This window comes from Rana temporaria, chromosome 3 (assembly GCF_905171775.1).
Source record: "Rana temporaria chromosome 3, aRanTem1.1, whole genome shotgun sequence".
Lineage (NCBI taxonomy): Eukaryota > Metazoa > Chordata > Amphibia > Anura > Ranidae > Rana > Rana temporaria.
The window spans coordinates 196446053-196471878 of NC_053491.1; the positions used below are offsets into that span (position 1 = coordinate 196446053).

The 25826-nt window shown below is 45.5% G+C and overlaps 1 protein-coding gene across 6 annotated transcripts in view; it reads left to right on the forward strand.

Moving 5' to 3' along the window:
* Positions 1-25826, forward strand: part of TBC1D30 (TBC1 domain family member 30) — a 113178-nt gene that overhangs the window by 36119 nt on the left and 51233 nt on the right. For 2 of the 6 annotated variants that reach the window (XM_040344082.1, XM_040344083.1), the window contains exon 1: positions 24346-24725. The exons of the other annotated variants lie outside the window; for them this stretch is intronic. In XM_040344082.1, the coding sequence (XP_040200016.1) occupies positions 24557-24725 (169 nt within the window). In that variant the 5' untranslated portion in view covers positions 24346-24556. Of the gene's footprint in view, positions 1-24345; positions 24726-25826 lie in introns of those variants that run through there. 6 annotated transcript variants of the gene reach the window in all.

The following is a 25826-nucleotide window of genomic DNA, read 5'->3' on the forward strand; positions in this document are numbered from 1 at the left end:
CCCCTCTTTGATCAATGCCAACTTCTGGACCACCTTTATCCCTCTTTCACCAGTGTTCGCCTCTGTACCCCCTGTACCTCTCTGTCACCAATGCTCACCTCAGAACCCCCCTTATCCCTCTTTCACCAGTGCTCACCTCTGCACCCTGCTACCCGCTTTTTCACCAATGCTAACCTTTGCCCCCCCGTACCCCCCTCTTTCACCAGTGCTCACCTTTTTTTCAACTTTGCACCCCTCTTTCACCACTGCACCCCAACTGCTCTGTTCATCTGTTGTGGCAAGTTTTAGGGCAGAGCACAAATTCCTGGAATAAGCTCTTTAGGCTGCTGGGTGCTGTAGCGATCACTAGCTGGATACTGGAACCCATACAATACGTAGATATTCGCCAGCACACAAAGGATCATCAATTTCATCCAAAAGTTTTTTTAACTCAAAGTTCACACCATAAAGCAGTGTAGTGCAATGTTTAAGAACCATGTAGGACCCCTTTGATAAGGCATGTGTCACATGCCTAACGAAGGGGTCCTGCGACATCATCCGCCGCCCGCATCTGTGATGTCATCCACATGACTGGGAGGAAATGTTTTCTGCTATACCTGGTGCTGGATGTCCTGGTTACTTGGGTTCCATGAGCGGTGTCTGATGCTGGTTCTTTCTATGTGATTCAGCCATATCGAGTAGTCTGACCAGAGAGTTGAGCTGAAACCATTACAGAGCTCTGATATATGCCTGTTTTCCATTTATTTCTGGTAAGGAGATTGGATTGACACTGTGGTGTGCACTGAAGTTGGTGATACGATTGAATCTTTCCTCACATTTGAAAGACTGTTTGTTAGTTTCCTGTTTAAAGCCAAATGTAGACTTTTAATTAAAAAGCTAGCCAGTCTACTGAGGTATAGGAGGGAGGAAGAAAACATAAATCTGGCCTTCCACAGAGTGGCATATTATGTTGGTTATAATTCCATGTCTTCTAAGCTGCCTGATCAATTTGATTGCATACAGAGAGCCTTCCACAGACGTACGTTTTTTTTTTTTGTCTTTCTACTGATAACCCTAGAGTTCATTTATGACTTTTTCAGACCAAAGGGTTAGTCTTTAATGACTTACAGAATTGTCTTTTAGCTTTAAAAGTAATGTTGCTTCCTGGCAAGGCTCAGCCCCAGGCATTTTGGAATTCAATTTATATGGCTTTATGTAATTTGGCGCTGTTGATAATGCTCTATATGCTAATTTTGGTGCATTGTAGAGGATTCACAGCAAGCAATTGATCCCAAGTTTTACTTTGTTTTCTGGACAGGCATGCAAAACTGCCAAATGGACTCAGTTTGTAAAACCCCTTTTTAAATAATATGAGGATCTTACTTGATTGAAGAATAACAAAGAATAATAAAAAAAATGTACCAAAGGTTTTATGCCTGAAATAACTTTATTTATTTTTTATTATGAATTGGCTATTGAAATGCTACATAGGTATTTCAGACTCTTCTATTCTTTCCAAAAAGTGCCCCACTGGAGCGATTTGAGTGCAATTACATCTGTTGACTTATTGCTGTCATTGCCACTTTGTGCATTTTCTCTGTTTACCCTCCTTCTTTCTGCTTTTGAAGGAAATCTATGACTAAGCACTAAGCATTAGTGCGAAACGCGTCAGATGTGTGTCCTATTTTTGTTGTGGCTTGTAGTGCTTTTATCCTATTTTACCAGTAAAGGCAACCAAAAGGTTATTTTGGAGTGCGGCTGTCCATACATATTTTCTTGTCTCGTGCTCTGCGCATTGCCACCACTCGTGGTTTCTGAGAGGAGACCAAAGTACCAAGCACATCCATCTGGAGTGGTTAGTCCCTTTCCCTATCTGCTTTTGAAGGTAACATGTAGTCAAGCAGATCCAATGAAATAATTATGTAGAACACCTGATCAATGATTTTTTGTCATTGACTGACTCAAAGTATTGAAGCCTTTGACTGCGTAGGGTAGTCAGACAACCAGCCTCTACAAAAGGCAAGGGCATTAAAGGTCATCATCTTGTTTCCTTATTAAAGCGGAACTAGTTCCACCTCGGCTCCAGTGATGTGGCTTCGCAGAGCTCCCCGCCCAGGCGTTTGACCTCCAGGTCTCGATTGCCATCCGTGTTCATTGGCTGGGCAGGGGTGAAGTCACTCCTGCACATGCTCAAAAGTTCAGTCGGATTCAGCATTGTCAAATCTGTACAGTCCGCTGCGAGTGCGCAGCTGACTGTTCAAGGGCCGGCAGGCAGGTAGGTAACTTTAATGCAAGAGAGACAAAGCATGTCTGTCTATTAAAATTCCTGCATGTTTGCCCTTATTTTTTTATTTTATTTCTTTTAGTCCTAAAGTTCTACTTTTAAAGGTTTCATTGAAGCTAGAGACAGCCAGGCAACTAGCATTTAAAAATGAGATCAACAGTAGCCGACATGCTTCGTCCTTTAAAAGAAACCTTCAGGGAAATGTGGGTGCTGCTATTGCAAAGCTTATCTTGCTAGTTGCCAGATTGTTTCTGTCTCAAAACTTTGAGTCACTGACATGTGACAACCACGCAGCAGCCAAAGTCAAAGTGACTTCAGAACTCTTGATCTGCATGCTTGTTGTAAGTCTTTCTGAGCATTACTGAATCAGCAAGACTACCTGGCAATCAGCATTTTCAGGAGGGGAATGGGCAGGGCAGACCCTAGTGTTTTTTTATTTAATTAAATCAAATAACAGCTGCATTAGTGGTAAATACGTTTTTTTTTTTTTTTTATAATTTACCAAGGGAAATAAGTGCATCCTAATATCTTAGGGTAATACAGAGGTGGAGCTCTGACAATGACAATAAATGGAAAGAACCTTGTCTTGAGTTTAAATCTAAATTGTTCCCGTGGTAAAGGAGTATAGTCCTCTAAAAAGAAAAGGATTATTTCTTGTCTACCTTTTTTTTTTTTTTGTGCCATATTTGATAGAGTGGCCATGATGATACGAAAAAAAATCCATCTATGTATATGTATTTATGTACAAAAATTAACGTTTAACATTGTTTAAAGAATAACGCCCTTACACAAATAAATTGGTTTACTTTGTGTCCGAGAATGGCTAAAGGAACAATCCTGTTATATGAAAGAAGTAGGGCTGTTACTGATCAATGGCGCAAATCCACAAAAAACCTGCCTAACTTAACTTTCAGCAGTTAAGTTACACTGGCGGAAGTGCCCAATCCACAAAGCACTTACCTAGAAATTTTCGCCTGTGTAACTTAAGTGCCTCCGTCGCAAGGCGGTCTTCTCATCCAGGGGGCGATGACAATTTAAATGAGGCGCGCTCCCGCGCCGGACGTTCTGCGAATGCGTGTGACGTCATTTTTCCCGACGGGCAGCGCGCAAAATTACGTTACGTCGGGCTTTGTGGATTGCGACGGGACAATAAAGTTGCGTCGGGAAAAAAAAAGTTACGCGGCGAAAAATAAAATTTGAAATTTAAAAAAAATAGCGGCGATCGAAAAAAAGGTATGTTTTTACAAGGTGTAAACAGTTTACACCTTGTAAAAGCATCCCTAATTTTACGCATGCAAAACGTAACTTACGCAGAAAACACAAAGCTAAAAAGCTTTGTGGATCTGCCTAAGTACTCATTTGCATACGCAAAGCGGCATTTCGACTCGAAATGCCCCCAGCGGCGGATACGGTACTGCATCCTAAGATCTGACAGTGTAAGTGTCTTACAGATGTCAGATCTTATGCCTATCTTTGGAAAAATACTTCTGTGGATCAGTTCCAAAGATAGGCACAGGGATACGCAGGCTGAACAGCAGTTCCGCCTGCATATCTCTTTTGAGGATTTGGCCCAAAATTTTTGTGTTCGATTAATCAATTTTGTTTTTAATCGATTAATCGACTAATTTCGATTAATTATAACGCACATTCAGATCCAACTACTTTTAGCTGATCTCCTCCTTGCAGGCTGATTCCCAGTGCAGCTACCAACCACTGGAAAAATGGATAGCAGGATACAAAAAACACACAAAGGCCACGCTCGATGGGAATAGCATTAAAACTTTTATAGTCTTCAAGTAGGTAACCAAATAAATATTGCACTGGAGATAAAATCGATGTAGCTACATAAACTGTAAAAATGGTGCGAGTAATACCAAACGGTAACAAAAGCAGTCATAAAAACATATAGCCAAGTATGATACTGGTATAAAAATGTGTACAACGATACCACTGCTGAATCCAGATGAGGAGAAGTTCAAATCAGTCCGTCGGCATGTAGATGTCCCGTGAAGGGAACTATCACAACTCCCAGGGGATGGTTGTAGAATCCCAGGTTGATGGAGGGAAGTGTAACATCCCTTGTGTGTGGCAGATAGTGAGGTCCCGCCGACATGCAGATATGAAGGCACAGCAAAGGAGCCCTTCAGATGGACAGGGCAAGCCCCGCGGGTGGCCGGATTCTCCGACAGAACTCCCTGAAGCCAGCGGAGAGGTGAGTACAAATCAAAATAATTTTGATTGATCAAAAAAATTAAAGATTAATCGATTAATTAAAAGTTAATTTCCACAGCCCTAGAAAGAAGGCATCACTAGGTGGATTAGGAACATTAGTGAAGGATGAGTGTAATTGGGGCCCAGTGATACCTTCATTGGTGCACATAGTACACTGTATAAATGAATGCATTATACAGATCATTAGAAAACTCAGGCTTGGCTCCTAAGACCAAAAGTAAGCACGTTTACAGTTTATTGGTATAACGTTGTCCAATTGGACTATTTATTTTCAATGGGCTATGGCGTGTTAAAAGTGCACTTATTCTTAAAACTGCAGGCAATGTGTCCTTGGCTTTGGAATATGAACAGATGTCTCTCTCCCACTCAGCATGAGCTAATGATGTTTTTCACCGTCTTACTAAGGCTTGAAAGTTGATATTGGGGGAGAGGTTTTTATCAGCATAGTGAGATTGCCAGCGCTGAGTCCTATGGTGATTCAGTAAAGGCAATTTAATATTACCGATTATTCTGAAAATGGCACATTAAAGGAGAATTTCAGCCCAAATGCAAAAATTTACAAGTGCATCCATGAAGGCAAAAGACAACTTTAGGAGGTTGTGTGTTTTTTGTTATCATCTCAATAATATACAAGGTGGAACTGGAAGTCCACAGGCATAGATGACATATAAGACAGAAAATGCCCATTCATTTCTGAAAACCATGACGAAAGACTCTTGCCAAAATTGTGATTTGTAAATTTTACTGTAGCACTACCCCCGTAGGAGCTGCTGGTTTGAATTTGGGTCTGCCGTTACCTTACCACATTTATCTTAGGGGTCCTCCTTGAAGAGTTATTCACAAAGGTCTGCACCAACACTTTCTCTTTTTCCAAGGATTTATTAAGCAAGATCAGACGGAGGGATGGAGCGAGGGTTAGAGGAGATTCAGGTACCTTGCTTTGCGGATCATGGGTACGTTCTTGGATCCAGTTTCCACACTGGATTCAGCAACCACCGGATAGGCCTCTCTCACTGACCTAGCAGCCGGTGCGAAGCTCGTTCAAAAGTCCCTGCCACAGACTTGATGAGTGCCGTCGAGTCGTTGCACAGTCCTCTGCCACAGGACCGTGTAACCACACACACACTTTGAAAAAGTTCCAAAGACACAGCCTCACAGTACCAGGATCTTTCAGCCAGCCGGCAGCACTGTGAGGTAGATTGGCCAGGATGGGTCCTCTAATTGAATCCTCAATTGATCGGCTTCTTACTGCAGAGAAGACGGCACAGGACCATCACTGGACCAGTAGGCCCCAGAAACGGGGAACCTCAGGCTAGCAGGCCCCGAGGCCGAAAAGAAAACTGCTAGCACATCCCTGAGGCCAGGAGGGCCCTCAGGTCAGGATCGGAAGACCCCACCAGAACAGTGTCTGTCCCGGGGACCACGCCTGCTGAATTGCTTCTGGGAGAAAATACTCAATGCACCCAACCCGCTGCATTTCCAAACTTGACCCGTGGTGACAGCGACACCCACAGCCAAGTGGAAAACAAGCAACGCAGCTGAACTGGAACAGAAACCAATAATTTAGCATAATCATTCTGAGCTAAACTACAGCTCAGATACCTTAAATTTACAAATGGCGCCTACCCAACAGGAGCAGGGCGCTGCACAACATATATAATCAACTGCAAACAGGTCAGCTAGGAGGCCTCTTCGATGTGAAATTAAGGCCATTGTAGACATCTTGAAACTGCTAGCTGACTGGCCGTTTTACCATCTAAGATCAGGAGACTGCACGCAGACGTTTGTAGCGGGCTAGGATCTGGCACTGCAGATGAGGTGAGCTGGTTTCCCATGTGCTTTTCTTATATATGTAAGAAGCCATAATGCTGATCCAGTGAGTGGCTTACATACTTTCTGCATCCCTGATCAGGAACAGCTATGCAAAAAAAATAAAAAATACTTGTTATGGTCAGTGAATCAAACTATTGAGGCAGAAAAGTCTGCATGGCAGCAATTCAATTTTGTATTTTTCAAAAGGGAACCCAACAATGACCGCCTCTGTCAATGGTAGTCAGAAGGCCGAAATATAAGGCACAATCGGATCAGATTCTGAAAATTTTTTTTTTTTGTAAGGTGAAATATATTTACATGCAGTTGTCTACCTTTCCCCTTTATCCACACAGAATATCGTAATGAGTGACAGTCATTTAAGAAAATAATAGAGGTGTTGGTGTGCCCATTGTTTTCCAGGCAAACAATTAAAAAATTCAATCTAATGCTGCCTATCAATTCTTTGCAGCAACTCTTTCTAGGTAATGTCACTAAGCCTATGGTCCGGCTATATAAAGAGATTATATCTCTTTGCTAATTAAATAAATTCATGCGTGCAAACACAAAATCCATGTGGCAATAATTTCACGATTGTCATCAGTTGGTTAAATAATCATCACTATAGCCGTAGGCGGTCATTTTAAAGCGTATACCAAGGCAACAAAAAAATAATAATAAAAAAAACATATTTAGAACATCTTTTTAATACATGCACGTTTCCTCCATGTTTTATCACACCAATAAACAGGTACAAAAAAATAATGCCAAATGCAGCACTGCACACCCGATTGGCTTGAATCCTGCTCGTCTTGCAAGACCGTGCTTGCAAATCGAAGTCGGGATTTAAAAAAACTAGCTTGCATTGTGAAACGCTTGTAAACCGCGTTAATCGCAATCCAATGTATTACTGTACCCCCTTTTTTTAATAAAAAAAAAATTGCTTTAATATCACTTTAAGGTTTACATACACTTTTTGTATATTTCACCTTTTGAAGCCAAGTTTGAGAAATACACATTATATTTATTATTCTTACAGGTACTTGTATAGCACAATTCAATTGAATTTATGAAGAGCTTTACATCTACAGTATCTTGTACATTGACATCAGTCCCTGCCCTCAGGGACCTTACAATCTAAGGTCCCAACTCTCATTCGCACGTACACATACGAAGGCCAATTTAGACAGGAGCCAATTACCCCAGCATGTTCTTTGGAGTGTGTGAGGAAATCGGAGTACATGGAGGAAAGGGAGAAAATAAACTCCAGGCAGGTAGTGCCATGGTTGGGTTTCGACCGACGACCCTAGTGCTGCTAGGCAGAAGTGCTAAACACTTATGACGTGTACACACGATCGGAATTTCCGATGAAAACAATTTTTTTTCATCGGAAATTCCGATCGTGTGTGGGCCCCATCAGACTTTTTTCCGTCGATGTTTAGAAATAGAACGTTGTATTTTTTTCGATGAGGAAATAAAAAAACGATAGGAAATTCCTATCATCTCTGTGCAACTCAGATGGAGAAAAAAAAACACGCATGCTCAGATTTAAGTCGACGCATGCTCGGAAGCATTGAACTTAATTTTTCTTGGCTCGTCGTAGTGTTTTACGTCACTGCGCTTTGGACAGTCGGAATTTGGTCTGATAGTGTGTATGCAAGACAGCTTGAACGGAATTCCGATGAAAAATTCCATCGGATTTTAGGCCATTGGACATTCCGATCGTGTGTACAGGGCATTGGTCACTGTGCTGCCCATCATATGTTTTTAAGTGATTCTATTACAGCATACCTAAAAATTAATCCTAAACTTTTTATAGTTTAACTTTTGCATCGGGGTCCACAAGCTTCAAGCTAGTCTAGGGATTGACGTACATACTAGGCGTTTAGGGATTGATTGGTTTAAAAATGCATTAACATACAATGTACCACCCAAGCCTTGGGATCTTTGAAGCTGAAATGCAGGTATGGATTTTATTGCATAATGTAAAGTTCAGGGAGTATAGCACATCGGGATCGTGTGCAACAGCCATTTATTGTAAACCTAAAAGTCTATTTTTCTTTAAAGCAAACAGAATATAGCTTCCAGCAGCAAAACAAAACTTTGGCAAACACAACGCAAAGTCCACTTATCTCCAGCATAAACTAAAATATCGGGCATGTAAAATTCATATAAGGGCTTTACCGCCAAGTTAGCAGCATCCAGCTTTAGATGTTTGTCCGTTTTCCTCACACATGCAGAACGCAGCCAGGTCTGCTCTGAACTCCTACTCCACCCCATAGCACTAGCTAGGAGCCTCCTGCCTTATGTGCTGATTCCTGGAGGTTGCTTTAAAGCGATTGTTATAAAAAAAACAAAAAAAAAAACATGTCATACTTACCTGCTCTGTAGTAGTAGTTTGCACAAAGCAGTTCCAATCCTCCTTCTTTGGGTCCCATGCCGGCGCTCTTAGCTCCTCCTCTTCAGCCAGTGCCCCCAATAGCAAGATGCTTGCTCTGGGGGCACTGGTGCGTGCTCGCTCCAGAGCCACGTCTCGGCCCCACCCCCTCTCTCTCCGCATTGGCTTACTGGCTGTGAATGACAGCAGAAGGAGCCTATGGCTCCCACTGCTGTCTCAGCCAATAAGGAATGAGAGACCTGAGAGAAGCTCCGCTCTTGTACACATTGCTGGATCGAGAGGGAGCTCAGGTGAGTATTTGGTTGGTATGGTGGAGCTGCTGCACACAGAAGATCTTTTACCTTCATGCATAGAATGCTGCATGAAGGTAAAAAGCCTTAAGCCTTTAAAACCAATTTAACCCTGTAGGGACTGCAGTCCCCATAGTCAGTAGCGGAGGCCCTTTTCCCACCCGAAAGTCACTCTGGACCTCAAATTCCGGGTCCCAAATAAGCCACTACTAAGAGAGGACTGCGAGTCACTCCTCTCCTCTACCTTACTCGCCCAGAATTCCTCACCCATCACGGGTGAGACTCCTGAGTACCGAAAACATTTCCCTTAAAGCAGTGGTTCTCAACCTGGGGGTCGGGACCCCCTTGGGGGTCGAATGATGATTTGCCAGGGGTCACCAAATCCTGGCCTGTTTCTGGAGCCCACACCGCTCTCCCAGCCTTTTCTTGGCCGCCCAGCTGGGCTGTTCCTAGAGCCTGCGGCCGCCCACTTAGCCTCTTTGCAGATGCCCATTCAGTTTACGGCATGGCTGGGGGGCAGAGACTAGAAGTCAGCTGACTGGTGAGGAAAGTGAAGTGGGAGGGGCTGAAGGAGACCCTATCTCCTGATTTCAGCACATAGGTGTCACTGCTGCGAAACACCACTGTAGTACGGGTTCCACGCTACGAAAATAATTTTACTGTTAGGGGTCCCCACAATTTGTGAAATGTTTATCAAGGGGTCACGACATTAGAAAGGTTGAGAACCACTGCCTTAAAGGGACCACAACACATTTATTGGTGCCACATAGCACCTGTCTGGGACCCAACCTTGGCATCCTGTAGAAAAGGTACATTGGCTGAAGCTGGACCAATGTAAGTATGTATATTCCATACCTGTGAGATTCCTGTGAAAGCTGGAAATCACTGTGATACAGCAATAGTTGCTGTACTCTGGGTCCCGTGCCCAGCAACTGCACAGTTGCATAGTAACCACAGTGGGTTGCTCTCTTACCGTGGGCACCATTCAGGGGTGGACTGACAACTCATGGGGCCCCCGGGCAATAGAAGTTTATGGGGCCCCCGGGCTTACAGATGGCCACCACGCCAGGAGGCAGTGCAGAGGCGGGGCAGCTAAAATCTCAGGATTTTCACATCAAAAGCATGTTGGTTTCAGACATATCAGGACAGATGTAAAAAAAACACAGATTTTTACATACTGTCCCTGGTTTTATTGAGCCTGGCAACCCTGATGGGGCCCCCTAGTGGCATGGGGCCCTCGGGCAGTGCCCGAGAGTCCCAATGGTCAGTCCGCCCCTGATTCAGAGTGCACTTTTCTCAAGGAATACAAAGCATTCTCTGATTGTACGAGAAGGAGATGATGTGATGTGGCCATCCTGCCTCTCCATTTAATCGCAGAATGTGAACGTTAATGATGGTAAACATAAACTCCCCGGACCCCTTCTTAACATTGCATTTTTAAAGTTCTCTTATGTAAAAGAGAACATGTAACAAATATAAAGTAAGTGTTATCTCGATATTGCGGCAAGGGTGGAAATGCACTTTAAAGCTGGGAGTCTTTCGTAGAAAGGTGTTGCTGATTGTGTCTAAATATTACGAAGCCAAGAAAACTGGCTAAAATCAGGATGTGTGAAATGACTGCCCATATTTTAGCACCATAATGTGTGCAACATGATACTTTCCAAAATGAAATGGGCACTAATCAAATTAAGGCCTTGAGCTGGCGTTTCCATAGCATCCTCCTTGTTAAAATGCAGCTGCACATTGTAAGCCTGAATTTAATGTGTTTGGCTTATCTGCAAAGTGCTATATGTCCTGCTAAGTTAATGGGCAGGGGGAGAGAGAGGAGTGGTGATTAATGGAAGTGATTCTTCAGGAAATAAGATCAGTGTCCCGGGAAAACACTTCTGTTACCTAGACATAATCTGGATGCTTTTTTTAATCACACCAACAATTCTGTTTGTTTTATATGATTAATTTCTATAAACTTGTGGCTATTGCAACTGTTATTGTGCATAACACATTGACTCCAATGATAATCTTCTCCAAAATTATCCATACACATGAGATCATCACCTTTTGGGGGAAAAAACAATTGGGCCCAGATTCTCAAAGGGCTTACGACGGCGCAACGCAATGTACACCGTCGTAAGTCCTAATCTGGGCCGTCGTATCTATGCGACTGATTCTCTAGATATCCATTAGATCCGACAGGCGTAAGGCTCTTACGCTGTCGGATCTTATATGCATTTTTTTTTTGGGGTGAGGTGTTGCCTCCGTCGTTTTCCCCGTCGAGTATTCAAATTAGCAAAATACGCGAATTCCCAAACGTACGCGCGGTCGACGCAGTGAAGTTACGACGTTTACGTTAGATTTGCGCAGCGTAAAGTTGCCCCTGCTATATGAGGGGCAACCAATGTTAAGTATGGCCGTCGTTCCCGCGTCAAAATTTTTAAATTTACGTCGTTTGCGTAAGTCGTCCGTGAATGGGGCTGGACGCCATTTACGTTCACGTCGAAACCAATGACGTCCTTGCGACGTCATTTGGAGCAATGCACCCTGGGATATTTTCCAGACGGCGCATGCGCAGTACGTTCGGCGCGGGAACGCGCTTAATTTAAATGCTCCACGCCCCCTACCCGGCTTGCGCCGGGTGATTTACGCTACGCCGCCGCAACTTTACAGGCAAGTGCTTTGTGAATAAAGCACTTGCCTGTAAAACTTGCGGCGGCGTAACGTAAATGACATACGTTACGCCGCCTCACAGATACGCCGGATATACGAGAATCTGGCCCTAAATGCACATATTTTAAAAAAATAAAAAGTGCATTTTATAATTTTTTCCCACAGGAGTCAGGAAAGCAATGCACTTGTGATCAGATCACGGGTGCAATGCCAGGTGCCTCCAGACTCTCAGTATAGCCTGTACATCCCATATGGGCAGATGGTTACTGAAGAGCAGGAATATCAATGAATAACAAGAGCGCTCACCAGTGTCCTTGCATTTCATTGAGAACTTCAAGCCATCTGTCACAATGCAGTTCATTTATTGTGATAGCGGGTTCAGGGAGAAGAACCCCTACCCACTGTTACAGGGGAGAATGGGGGGGGCTGGTGCATGTTACACCCCCTTGGGGTGTTGCATGCTGTCGAAGATGAACTTATCCTTTAGGCTGGGTCCGACGGATTCGGCTCACAGCAGGAGTCCGGTTCGTCCCTGTTCTCTGTTTCAGGAACTAATCGGGGCCAAATTTTTGTCTGAATTTGGCCCTGAAACTGAGCCAAAGACGTTCCTGTGCAAGCCACTATGCAGCTGCAATGGAGATATGTGACCAGCTCCATAGAGAGCCGTTCACAATTTCCTGCCGTGTGAATTAGATGCAGGCAAACTCGCACCCAGTTCGCATAGGTGTAAACCCAGCCTTAAAGTCATAAGCCAGCCATAGACGATTCAAATCCCTGCATATATGGGCAGGCTGAATGGACCCAAGTTGATCGATCAACTTGGGTACAACCAGCCTGTCGAATTTTGCATGCGATTTATTATAGCCGCTAGCATAATCACTCCGTTCTCCTGACAGGGCTGGCTTCCTCCACCCTCCGGCTGAGAAAACACAATGGCTCCGCTGGAGGGAATCTCCCCATCAACACTAACCCGTGGTTGCAGGCAAGAAAATCGCTCCATCTATGGCTGAATTAAGTTCACCTTTTTGAACATGATACATGTCCCTCCCGTATTTGGGGTGTAACATTTAACATGTTACAGGTCCTGCTGCCAGTGTGACAGTGGGTGGGGAATCTTTACCCTGCACCTGCTGTCACTCTTTGAAAAGAATGCGGCCGTGCAGTGCTCCGCCCACACAGCTGAGTCATTTATTCACAATTTCCTGTGAATGAATAGCATGTACCGTCATCCATCTCAGCTGATGTGTGTTTGTTTTGTTTTTGTTTTTTTTTCTTCTGGTTTTGAATGAACTGCCAGAGTGCTGATGCACAAGCCCTGCAGCTTTCAAACAGAGCAGTATGAAGGTACAGTCAGAAAGCTGCAGGGCTTATATGAAGAAGCCTGACATTGCAACCCTGATCCACTGATCATGAATGCAATGCTTTCCAGGCTCCTGCAGGAAAAAAATTATAAATGCAATTTTTTTTTTTTTTGCAAACATATTTGTATTTATACATTTTTTTTTTTCTGGAAAGGTGAACTAACCTTTAATTCTATGGCTGTCCTTGGGCATTAGAATTGTTTCTTACATCATGCTTTTGTTATGCTGTGAATGTAAGGTGTACAAGGTTGCCGCACACAGCATGAAAAAATGGGCAAGTGCTTTTTTCTTTTTTTTTAGTGCAGCTAGGGTTAGTACCTGAATGTGGCTTAGTACCAGCCTCTTTTAATCCCTGATAAAGCAGTGCTAAGTCTGGGAGAGATAAGGGCAGGACTGGAAACTAATCACTTGTGTTGCATACAAACATGCTGACAAGGAACTGTTTAAAAAAAAAAAAGGAAGCAGAGCACTGAACATATTCTGCAGTTGCACATTTATTGTCCAGGCAACAGGATGTGTTTGTGGAGAGAGGACAACACACAGATCCACGTCCTATCAGGTGAGAGGAGACCGATGGTGTGTTCCCAGAACACTGATCGGTCTCCTCCCCTTGTGAGTCCCCTCCCCCTACAGTTAGAACCACTCCCTAGGTAACACATTTAATCCCTTGATCACCCCCTAGTGTTAACCCCCTTCCCTGCTAGTGACATTTAGACAGTAATCGGTGCATTTGTATAGCACTGATCGCTGTATAAATGTGAATGGTCCCAAAAATGTGTCAAAAGTGTCCGATATGTCCGCCGCACTGTCAGTCATAATAAAAAATCGCAGATCACTGCCATTACTAGTAAAAAAAATGCAATAAATATATCCCATATTTTGTAGACACTATAACTTTTGCGCAAACTAATCAATTACTGTATTTTTCGCTTTATAAGACGCACCTGACCATAAGACGCACCTAGGATTTAGAGGAGGAAAACAAGAAAAAAAAATATTCTGAACCGAATGGTCCACTAAACTATTTACCAGTGCCCATGAAATGCAACCTGACCTGTGCCAAAGAAATCCCTCCCAGCATAAATCCTCACTCTCAGAAAAAAATCCTCCCCATCTCAAACTTGTGCCGTCTTCTCTCCCCTCCCAGTACAAACCCCCCCCTCCCCCAGCTGCTTCTCCTGTTCTGTAAGAGCAGCCCGCTCTGCTGGGACTTGTAGTGCCTCTGTGGGGGGCTGAGATATGGCAGCCTGCTCTGCTGGGACTTGTAGTGCCCTATACCGTGGGGAAACTGAGGAATCCTCAGTCCCCACACAGAGGCACTACAAGTTCCACCAGAGCGGGTTGCCATATCTCAGCCCCCCACAGAGGCACTACAAGTCCCAGCAGAGCAGGTTGCCGTATATCAGCCCCCCACAGAGGCACTACAAGTCCCAGCAGAGCGGGCTGTCACCTGTCCTCCAAAAGCAGCACAGCCTTCCATCCACTCACTCCTTGGCTGCCATAAATTTCTCCCCACTCTCCTCTCACAATAGTGTCCTACCAGAGTCTGGGCGGCATGACGAGGTGCATAGTGGGGCAGTGTTCTGTAATATTCACAAGGCTGCAGATCACTTTGTCACTGACCAGGCACCTCCGTGCCTGCAGCGGCGGCTGGAGCAATAAGCTGGGCATCGGCGGATGCGGCAACTGTGCGGGAGGAGGCCGCGGGAACCGGGACTTGGAAGTACAGGTCGGGGGTTTTTCATGCATCTGGGGGGGCTTTTTGTTGTGGCGGAGGCGTTGACATCGGCGGCGGGGGGCGGTGCCAGATGTTCATTCGGACCATAAGACGCATAGACATTTTCCCCCATATTTTTTGGGGGAAAAAAGTGCATCTAATGGTCCGAAAAATACAGTATACGTTTATTGCAATTTTTTTTTTTTTTATATTTTTACCAAAAATATGTAGAAGACTACATATCGGCCTAAACTGAGGAAAAGATTTGTGGTGTTTTTTTTTTTTCTAAACTTGTCCCTCTTCTTTTGTTTATAGTGCAAAAAATAAGAACTGCAGAGGTGATCAAATGCCACCAAAATAAAGCTCTATTTGTGATTGGTCATTTGGGTACAGTGTTGCATGACCGCGCAATTGTCATTTAAAGTGCGACAGTGCTGAAAGCTGAAAATTGGCCTGGGCAGGAAGTGGTTAAACACTCCTACCTCCTAAATGCCTATATTTGCATTAACACTATGGGGTTGATTTACTAAAGGCAAATGCACTTGAAAGTGCTATTGGAATGGTAGTCACTGTAAATATGAGGGGAAGATCTGAAATGAAGGGAAGCTCTGCTGATTTTATTCAATCATGTACAAGCAAAAATTTTGTTTTTTATTTTCCTTGCATGTCCCCCTCAGATCTACAGTGACTGCACTTCCAAGTGCACTAGATTGCCCTAATGAGCAGGGCCCTCTGATCCCTCCTGTATTGATTTGTATTGTAAGTGTACTGTCTGCCCCATGTTGTAAAGCGCTCCGCGAACTGTCTGAGCTTTAACCACTTACCCCCCGGACCATATTGCTGGTCAAAGACCAGAGCACTTTTTGCGATTCGGGACTGCGTCGCTTTAACTGACAAATGCGCGGTCGTGCGACGTGGCTCCCAAACAAAATTGGCGTCCTTTTTTTCCCACAAATAGAGCTTTCTTTTGGTGGTATTTGATCACCTCTGCGGTTTTTATTTTTTGCGCTATAAACAAAAATAGAGCGACAGTTTTGAAAAAAATGAATATTTTTTACTTTTTGCTGTAATAAATATCCCCCAAAAATATATAAAAAAAACATTTTTTTTCCTCAGTTTAGGCCGAGACGTATTCTTCTACATATTTTTCGTAAAAAAAAGTCGCAATAAGCGTTTATTGATTGGTTTGCGCAAAAGTTATAGCGTTTACAAAATAGGGGGTATTTTTATGTCATTTTTATTAATATATATTTTTTACTAGTAATGGCGGCAATCAGCGATTTTTTTTTTCGGTACTGCGACATTATGACGGACACTTCGGACACTTTTGACACATTTTTGGGACCAGTGGCATTTTTATAGCGATCAGTGCTATAAAAATGCATTGGATTACTATAAAAATGCCACTGGCAGTGAAGGGGTTAACACTAAGGGGCAGAGGAAGGGGTTAAGTATGTCCCTGGGTGTGTTCTTACTGTGGGGGGGGGGGGGGGTGGCCTCACTAGGGGAAACACTGATCCTCTGTTCATACATTGTATGAACAGAAGATCAGCATTTCCCCCCCTGACAGGACCGAGAGCTGTGTGTTTACACACACAGCTCCCGGTTCCCGCTCTGTAACGAGCGATCGCGTGTGCCCGGCGGCGATCGCCGGGCACACGCACGGGAGTCGGGGGCGAGCGGGGGGCACGCACGCGCCTCCGGCGGCGCACACGCGCCCCTAGTGGCTGCTCAGAGAGCTGACGTTATACTACGTGCTCTCGCCCAGGAGAGCCGACCTGCCGCCGTAGAATGACGGCGGCTGGTCGGCAAGTAGTTAATAAATCCTCTATAATAATAATGGTGCAAAGTGGATTTGCCTTGGGTAAATAAACCCCATAGACTAACATGGAGGCAGAAAAAAAATACAAGATTCTCCTAAAAGCGGTGTATTTAACGCTCAGGCTCCGTACACATGACTGAACATGTCCGCTGAAACTGGTCCGCTGACCAGTTTCAGCGGACATGTTCGGTCGTCTGTACGTCCGACCGGACAATTTTCCGGCGGATCGGACAGGTTTCCAGCGGACAAATGTTTCTTAGCATGCTAAGAAACCTGTCCGCTGGAAGCCTGTCCGTCAGACATGTTCGGTCGTCTGTACAGACTCACCGGACAGGTCCGATCGGCCGAAAGCCCTCGCATGCGTCGAAGTGGTTCGACGCATGGGTGGAAGCATTGACCTTCCAGGGCCGCGCACGTCGCTGCGTCATCGTCGCGGCCGCGTATCGTGTACGCACGGATTTCTGTTTGATGGTGTGTACAACCATCGGACAGAAATCTCCGGGCGGACATGTCCGCTGAAAACGGTCCGGCGGACCGTTTTCAGCGGACAGTCCGTCCGTGTGTACGAGGCCTCAGTGTGCATGAGACCCAAAAGGTGTCATTTATCTGCTGAAATGCCCTTGTAGCTTGGCATACAGCTTAAAAATTAATAAGCTGCTTTAATGTAGAATATCACGGCAATGAGAATCCAGTCAGTGGCTGATATGATTAAGGAAAATTTAGAAAAAAAGAGAAACTGCAACAATTCTGTTGTAACGGAACTCAGGGAATACAAACACCAAGTTGTTAAATTAACATTGTTACACTTGCAAAGGGAAACGTACAGTATTGGATTTTTACCTTGCAAACGCTGAAACCTAAATTTGAATTAGAAATTCACATTTCAATCTAGATTTGAATGCAGAATTCTCACTTTAATGCTTTCTGTAGCCTCTGTTTACTACTTCATACTGTATGTGCCTTTCTAGTTTGTGTTGCTGCCTTTAGAATGTGATCGCCACAGGACCTTGGCCTCTCCTAGGGGAAGGGCTGAGACTAAACTTTAAACCAGATGGCTTTTACCACTTAAAGTGGATGTAAACCCTCACATATACCCAGTGAAGTGAATAGCTTCAGATGATACACAGGGATAAAACAAATCTCCCTACATAAGTTTTGCATGTACATCTGCTGTCTTCAGCTTTCTAGACTCTTTAGAAAGTGCACATTGGGTTAGAAATCGTTCTTCCTGTTTCAGCAGTGGGTGTGGAGTCTTGGTATACACTGTGTGTGAGCTGATTGAAGGAAAGGCACACACCCCACTCCACACAGGCAGAGGAACGAAACTTGCAGAGCTGTACTGTGAATAGACAAGCTCTCTGCTTATCTGTCTCTAATTTCCCTCCCCGACACAAATTTCCAGCTGCTTTTATCTCCTGTGTCGGAGAACTTGTCAAGTTATCAGGCCAATAATGGAGGTACGGAACAGCAGAAAAGACACAGGACTTGGGGCTCTGGAGAGAGAGAAGTAAACACTACATATGTGTTCCTCAGGTCAGATTACATGAATCAGGTTTACAAGCTGTATGTCTCCTATTATGAGCAGTTGATTTTATTTTGGCTATACTCTGGATTGCGTAGGGTTGCATAACTGATCACCAGGTTAATACATTTTACGAGGTTAACTATCTTCCTGTCGCCATGTACTACGTATTTTTTGCAGCCTTTTTATCTCCTTTTATGTACATGCCACTCAACTTATTTTACTTAGTCTGCATTGTATGACGTTTTGTGAAGATCCCCTTGCTATTCCCTTCCTTTGCATTTTTCCCTGCTGACCCTCTGACAGATCATGGCTTTAGCTTACATGCCCATGATGCTGTGATCTACCAAGCAATCTTTTGGATTTCCCATTGGTTGCCATACATGCATGCACATTTTGATTTCTCACAAATAAGGACATCCTCCTGATTGGCTCTGACACACATGCATTAGCTACTATCCCACCATCCCTCTACAGCAGTGGTTCTTAACTTGGGGGTTGGGACCACCTTGGGGGTCAAATGATGATTTGCCAGGGGTCACGATTCCTGGGCTGTTCCTGAAGCCTGCACCACTCTCCTAGCCTATTTGCAGCCGCCCAACAGGGCTGTCCCTGGAGCCCACGGCTCCCCACTCGGCCTCTTCACAGCCGCCCACTAAGTTCACAGCATGGCTGCGGGGCAGAGAATAGAGGTCAGCTGGTGAGGAATGAAGTGAGAGGGGCTGGAGGAGACCCTATCTCCTGTTTTTGGCATAGGTGTCACTGCTACGAGACACCACAAAGTCGGAAACACAGTGAGTAACACTACCTGTGGTTATAGTTGCCATTAAAAGTCCTCACTACAGTTCTCAGATCAGCGGATGACCTTGATCAAGAGCACCTAATTTGGCTGATCAGAACTCCCGCCAGCACTGCCACTGATCCCATCCCCCCCCCCACCAGCACTGCCCCTCATCCCAACTCTCCGCCAGCACTGCCCCTCATCCCAACTCTCCGCCAGCACTGCCCCTCATCCCAACTCTCCGCCAGCACTACCTCTCATCCCAACTCCCCGCCACTCATCCCATTCACCCCCCCCCCCCACCAAGGAGTAAGGCTCCATTCACATCTAGGCAGACGAAATCGCTGCGTTTTGTCCCGCGAATTGCGGCGGCAAATAGCGGCGTTTTGTACCGCGATTTGCGGCGACAAAACTCCACGATTGTCCGCCTAGATGTGCCCCTCTATGGAGATGGTTCCCGAACGCCGAAAGCTGCCTGGAAAAAAAGGTCCGGGACCTTTTTTCAGGCGACAGGCGTCCGGCGTGGAGATGTGAACCATCTCCATAGAGGGCAATGTGTTTTCATCCCTCTGGCGGCAGCGGCGTCACACTACAGGCGACAAAACGCCTAGGTGTGAATGGGGGCTAAGAAACAGAATAAAAATTGAGAATATTTGGAAGGGCGAGGAAAAGAGGGGGAGGAAGAAAGAATAAGAGAAATAACAAGAAAGATGGCTAGAGAGAGGCATGGGGAAAAAAAAGAAATTGGGATAGAGAGATAAAGGGGAAATAAAGGAGAATAAAGAGTGGAACATCCTAAAATGTACCATAAGTAGTTTTAATACTCTACGAGTGGAAAGGACTCGGGGAGCGCTAAATGCCTTCGGGTTAGGTGCGCAAATTACTTGTCTTGCCTTGGGTGCTGACAACCCACGCTACAAAATAGTTTTACTGTTGGGGGTCCCCACAACTTAGTACATTTTATCAAGGGGTCACGGCACAAGAAGGTTAAGAACCACTGCTCTACAGTAACTGACCTATGCTTTGGTGATTGGCTGTGGCACACAGCACATTTTAATACTGTTACCATTTACCAGTAGAGAAAACTTTAAATGGTTAAAATCCCTACAAAACCATGTTTTGGTTGTAACGTGACAAAATGTGGAAAATGTCAAGGGGTATGAATACTTTTTCAAGGCACTGTACATGCATACAGTATCTCACAAAAGTGAGTACACCCTCCACATGTTTGTAAATATTTTCTTATATCTTTTCATGTGACAACACTGAGAGCCGGTTCACACAGGCGCAACTCGTCAGGCGACTTATCCACCTGACAAGTCTCCCTCCGTTCTGTTCTAATAGAAGCGACTTAAGTCGCTCTGACTTAGAAAAAGGTTCCTGTACTACTTTGGGATGACTTCAGGGCGACTTGCATTGACTTCAATACAGAAGTCATTTTGCAAGTCGCCTCTGAAGTCTTGGGCAGATCGCTCTGCCGAGTAGCTCGGCAAGTCGTGCTGCCCCTGTGTGAACTGGCTCTCAAGAAATGACCCTTTGCTACAATGTAAAGTAGTGAGTGTACAGCTTGTAGAACAGTGTAAATTTGCTGTCCCCTCAAAATAATGTAACACACAGCCATTAATGTCTAAACCGCTGGCAGCAAAAGTGAGTACACCCCTAATTGAAAATGTCCAAAGTGTCAATATTTTGTGTGGCCACCATTATTTTCCAGCACTGACTTAACCCTCTTGGGCAAGGAGTTCACCAGAGCATCACAGGTTGCCACTGGAGTCTTCTTCCACTCCTCCATGATGACATCACAGAGCTGGTGGATGTTGGAGACCTTGTGCTCCACCGTCTGTTTGAGGATGCCCCACTGATGCTCAATAGGGTTTAGGTCTGGAAACATGCTTGGCCAGTCCATCACCTTTACCCTCAGCTTCTTTAGCAAGGCAATGGTTGTCTTGGGGGTGTGTTTGCGGTCATGTTGGAATACTACCCTGAAGCCCAGTCTCCGAAGCAAGGGGATCATGCTCTGCTTCAGTATGTCACAGTACATGTTGGCATTCGTGGTTCCCTCAATGAACTGTAGCTCCCCAGTGCCGGCAGCACTCATGCAGCCCCAGACCATGATGTTCCCACCACCATGCATGACTGTAGGCAAGACACACTTGTCTTTGTACTCCTCACCTGGTTGCAGTCACACACGCTTGACACCATCTGAACCAAATAAGTTTATCTTGGTCTCAACAGGACATGGTTCCAGTAATCCATGTCCTTAGTCTGCTTGTCTTCAGCAAACTGTTTGCAGGATTTCTTGTGCATCATCTTTAGAAGAGGCTTCCTTCTGGGACGACAGCCATGCCAATTTAATAGGGGACCCCGCCCAACAGGGGGCCCGTCCGTTTACGTTATTTTTTTTCAATAAAACATTTTTTTGTCGCCACTGTGCCCATCAATTGTCGCCACTGTGCCATGCCATTGTCGCCACTGTGCCCATAAATTGTCACCACTGTGCCATGCCAAACGCAGCCACCGTGCCAAGCCATTGTCGCCACTGTGCCATGCCAAACGCAGCCACTGTGCCATGCCATTGTCGCCACTGTGCCCATCAATTGCCGCCAGTTTTCCCCTAAAATGCCGCCAGATTGCCCCTTAAAATACCGCCAGATTGCCCCCCCTCCCCCGCCCGGCACTTACCTTTCTCGGTCAGCCATCCTCCCCCACGATCCCTTGATGTAGTCCCGCCCTCAATGTCGCTTTAGCCAATCAGGTTTCCGGTAACCAGATCCGGTGAACCTGTTTGGCTGAGATGCGTGTCAGTGTTAACCAGGGAACGCACAACCCCTGCGTCCCCTGGTTAACTATTTGGAAGCCGATTACAGCCCACAGGCTGTAATCGGAAAGCCTATCAGAGCCATTGGCTCTGAGACACTTCCACAGCCAACCAGCTGCCGTTATTCAGATGGTCGGCGCTCACCAGGGGGCCAGTCATCTGAATAGTGGGTGGCAGCGGTGCCGACAACAATACATAGATTCATGCAATGCATGAATCTATGTATTGTTTTTAGTGGTGGTGTAGGAGCGAGAGGGGGCGGCGGTCCTGCGCCCTCTATGGACGCACCGCCACTGCTCATACGTCCATTCCCCAAGACAACCTCTGGATATGACGCTGAGCAGCACTCAGCTTCTTTGGTCGACTATGACGCCTGTTCTGAGTGGAACGTGTCCTGTTATATAGCTGTAAGGCAGGGATGCCTGACCTTTTTGAAGGCTGAGGGCCACTTAAGCTACTTAGTAACCAGTTGTGGGCCACAATGAGCGGAGTGGGCAGATGACAGGTCTGTGTCCAGTCTGCATATGCAAAGACACAGTCCAATCTACTCTATGGGCCCTCTGATCCAATCAGATGGAAGGGGACGGATCAACTTCTGTTTTTTTTAGCAGATGGTATTGGAGGTAGGCAGGTGTAAACGGACAAAAGTCTGTTTACATCTGCCGTGCCATTAAGGTGAATGGAGGGGCCGAAGGCTGCTTTTACACTGATGGTCTGCGGTCTACCTACACAGTTTTCCCGCCGGTCAGCTGCACTTTGCCATTGACGTCTATTATCTCCTGCAGGTGTGGTGCACTTTCTGAAAAGCCGCTTGCGTTCTCTACCGCCCGGCTTCATTCACAACACTGAAGCTCTGGGATTTCAGGTTGGCAACCTGCTATCTGGACTTGGCAACCAGCCATCCCAGAACAGGAGGTCGCGGGCCACATCAGAAGGCTCCGCGGGGCACTGGTTGGGCACCCCTGCTGTAAGGTATTGGCCACTGTGCTGCAGCACAGTTTCAGAGTCTTGTCAATCTTCTTAAAGCGGAGTTCCGGCCACAATTTCACTTTTTAAATATAAATACCCCTGTAATACACAAGCTTAATATATTCTAGTAAAGTTAGTCTGTAAACTAAGGTCCGTTTTGTTAGGTTGTTACAGCATTTAGACACTTTATAAAATAGAAATTGTCTGGGGCCATCTTAAGTGTGGGCATCATGAAGCCAGACTGTATGACTTCCTGGATTTCAGCCTTCCAGATCTCGCACATGCTCAGTGCTGCACAAGCAGTGTCAGATCAGGTTTCAGCACCTGTGCTGTCCAAGTCACATGATTCTTTGAGACTGGGGATTGCACAGACTGCTGGAAAGTTACACCCATTACATTCCCAGGAGTCTTTGCGGTGCATTAAGCACCTAGGTGCAGGAAGAGGGAAGATTAACTATTCTGCCTAGCAACAACACTTTGAAGGCATCTAAAAAAAAAGTATTTTTTTCGTAAAGGACTAATGAAATTTTTTTAAAACTACTGATGTAATGTTATATTTATGGGTGGAACTCCACTTTAACCTAGGCCATCTTTTTGTAGAGCAACAATCCTTATTTTCAGATCATCAGAGAGTTCTTTGCCATGACGTGCCATGTTGAACTTCCAGCGACCAGTATGAGAGAGCGATAACACTGAATTTAAAGGGGAGGTTCACCCTAAAAACGACTTTCTATTATTACATTGGCCCCCCACATTACAATACAATTATGCCTATTATGTTTTTTTTTGTGCTGTACATACCTTGGTACAGCTAATTCACCCGTGGCTTCCGAACATGCTGTTGATTGACGTGATGACCAAAAACGAGCTCCCCCCCCCCCCCGTCGCGTAAGCTGCGTCACGATTGCCGAAAGGAGCCGAACGGCGGTGCGCAGTATAGCGCCGACTCGGCGTTCGGCTCCTTTCGCCAATCGTGACGCAGCTTACGCGACGGGGGGAGCTCGTTTTTTGTCATCACGTCAAACAACAGCATGTTAGGAACACCCACTCCCGTGGGACTCGCAACCCGGAAGCCATGGGTGAATTAGCTGTACCAAGGTATGTACAGCACAAAAAAAAACATAATAGGCATAATTGTATTGTAATGTGGGGAGCCAATGTAATACTAGAAAGTCGTTTTTAGGGTGAACCTCCCCTTTAACACACCTGCTCTCCGTTTACACCTGAGACCTTGTAACACTAACAAGTCTCATGCCAGGGAAAATGGCTAAAAGGGCCCAATATGGACATTTTCACTTAGGGGTGTACTCCCTTTTATTGCCAGCGGTTTAGACATTTTATGGCTGTGTGCTGAGTTATTTTGAGGGGACATCAAATTTACACTGTTATACAAAGTGTAATTTCTTCAGTCACATGAAAAGATATAATAAAATATTTACAAACATGTGAGGGGTGTACTCACGTTTGTGAGATACTGTAGGTAATTAGTTGTATATGAGATATACATCCATGTATACAAAAAACCTGGCACTGCATGGTGACATTATGTGAGATTAGATTGCAGCCCCCCAGTACAAAGAGTGAGATGATGCTGTAACCTTAGAAAGAGCTGGATCCCTGGCAGAAGGATGATAGAAGTGTTGGTAGGTGGAGCTTTCCTAACACAGTCCCTACCCCAGTCCCTCCTCATCCCTGCACCCGCACTCGGTCGCCTCTGCACTGCAGATCTCCTCCACAAAAGCCAGCTTGTAGCGACCTACCGGCTGCAGATAGATCCTGGTGATTGTAGTGCAGAGGAGCGGTCGGTCCCTGGTGCTCCCACATTGATGGGAAGAAGCCTCCAGTGAGGAGCCCATAGAGATCATCCGCTGTCAGCGGGCTGTCATTGTGCCTGTAGCCGGGGCTCCTCCATGAGACAGGAGAGGCTGAGCTGCAGCGGGAGGAGAGGAGGAAGATGCTTGAAGAGACAGAACGCCGGAGCAGGAGGAGGAGGAGTGGGGAACATCCTGAGCAGTGTACTGAAGAAGAGGAACTGTATCTCTAGGACCGCACCGCGCCTGCTCTGCACCCTGGAGCCAGGTGAGTGGGCATCTTCCATCACCCATCCTCAGGGCAGGCAAGGAGGGCGATCTGGACCCGTCTAGACCTTGTAATCTTGGTTTATCCCTGCATTGTACTAGTAATCGGATCAACAGCATTGCTGGGTTTCTGGGTGGTAATCTATTGTAGATACAAGGGGCTGGAGTGGACTGATGGGCCGTGTGTAGCACTGATTGCATGGCGGGGGGAGGATGGAAGGTGAGTGCTGTGCGCTCTGTGCATTCAGAGAGTGACGTCACCTGGCCCTGCTGGGATCCGTGCGGGGTAATGAGCGGGGATCAGCACTGGACACTGGACAGCGCCCCCTCCTCCTCCTCCGCCTACATGTCAACAGGATTCTCCGCACACCTTTTACCTTATTTATCTTTAGATCCTACATCACATTTCTACCTGTCCTCAAGGAGCGCCCAATCCAAGGTCCCTATGGATATATACACATTAATAATAACCATAGTTATAAAATGTATAAAATACCCAAAATGCTACTATTTGCATATATTGTACATTCACATCAGTCCCTGTCCTCAAGAGCTTACAATCTAAGGTCCCTAACTCACATGGATATATGTACAGTATGATTATTATGAATGCAATGTGTGTGTGTATATGTGTGTGTGTGTGTATATATATATAATCTCCATGTGAGTTAGGCACCTTGGATTGTAAGCTCTTGAGGACAGGGACTGATGGGAATGAATGGTTGGCAAATGGTTAGCTCTATATAAATACCTGTAGCCCTGGTCCACACTGGGCTGCGGGAGTGAAGCCGTGCGAGTTCAGCTGAACGCGCACGGCTTCACTCCCGCTGGCAGTCCCGATTTCGGCCGCGATTTAAGAGACATCTGTGCAGGTTTCTGCACAGATGTCAATGTAAATCGCGGCCAGAAATCGCAAAAAGTAGTACATGAACTTCTTTTTGAAATCGGTGTAGCGCCGCAGATGCGGCGTCGCACCGATTAGGACGGTGTCATTGCCGACAATTGCTGGCAAATGCCGCCGATTTTTAGATGCGATTTCACATGTGAAATCGCTTCTCAAATCGAAGCATATCATACCAAGTGTGAACCTGGGCGTAATGCT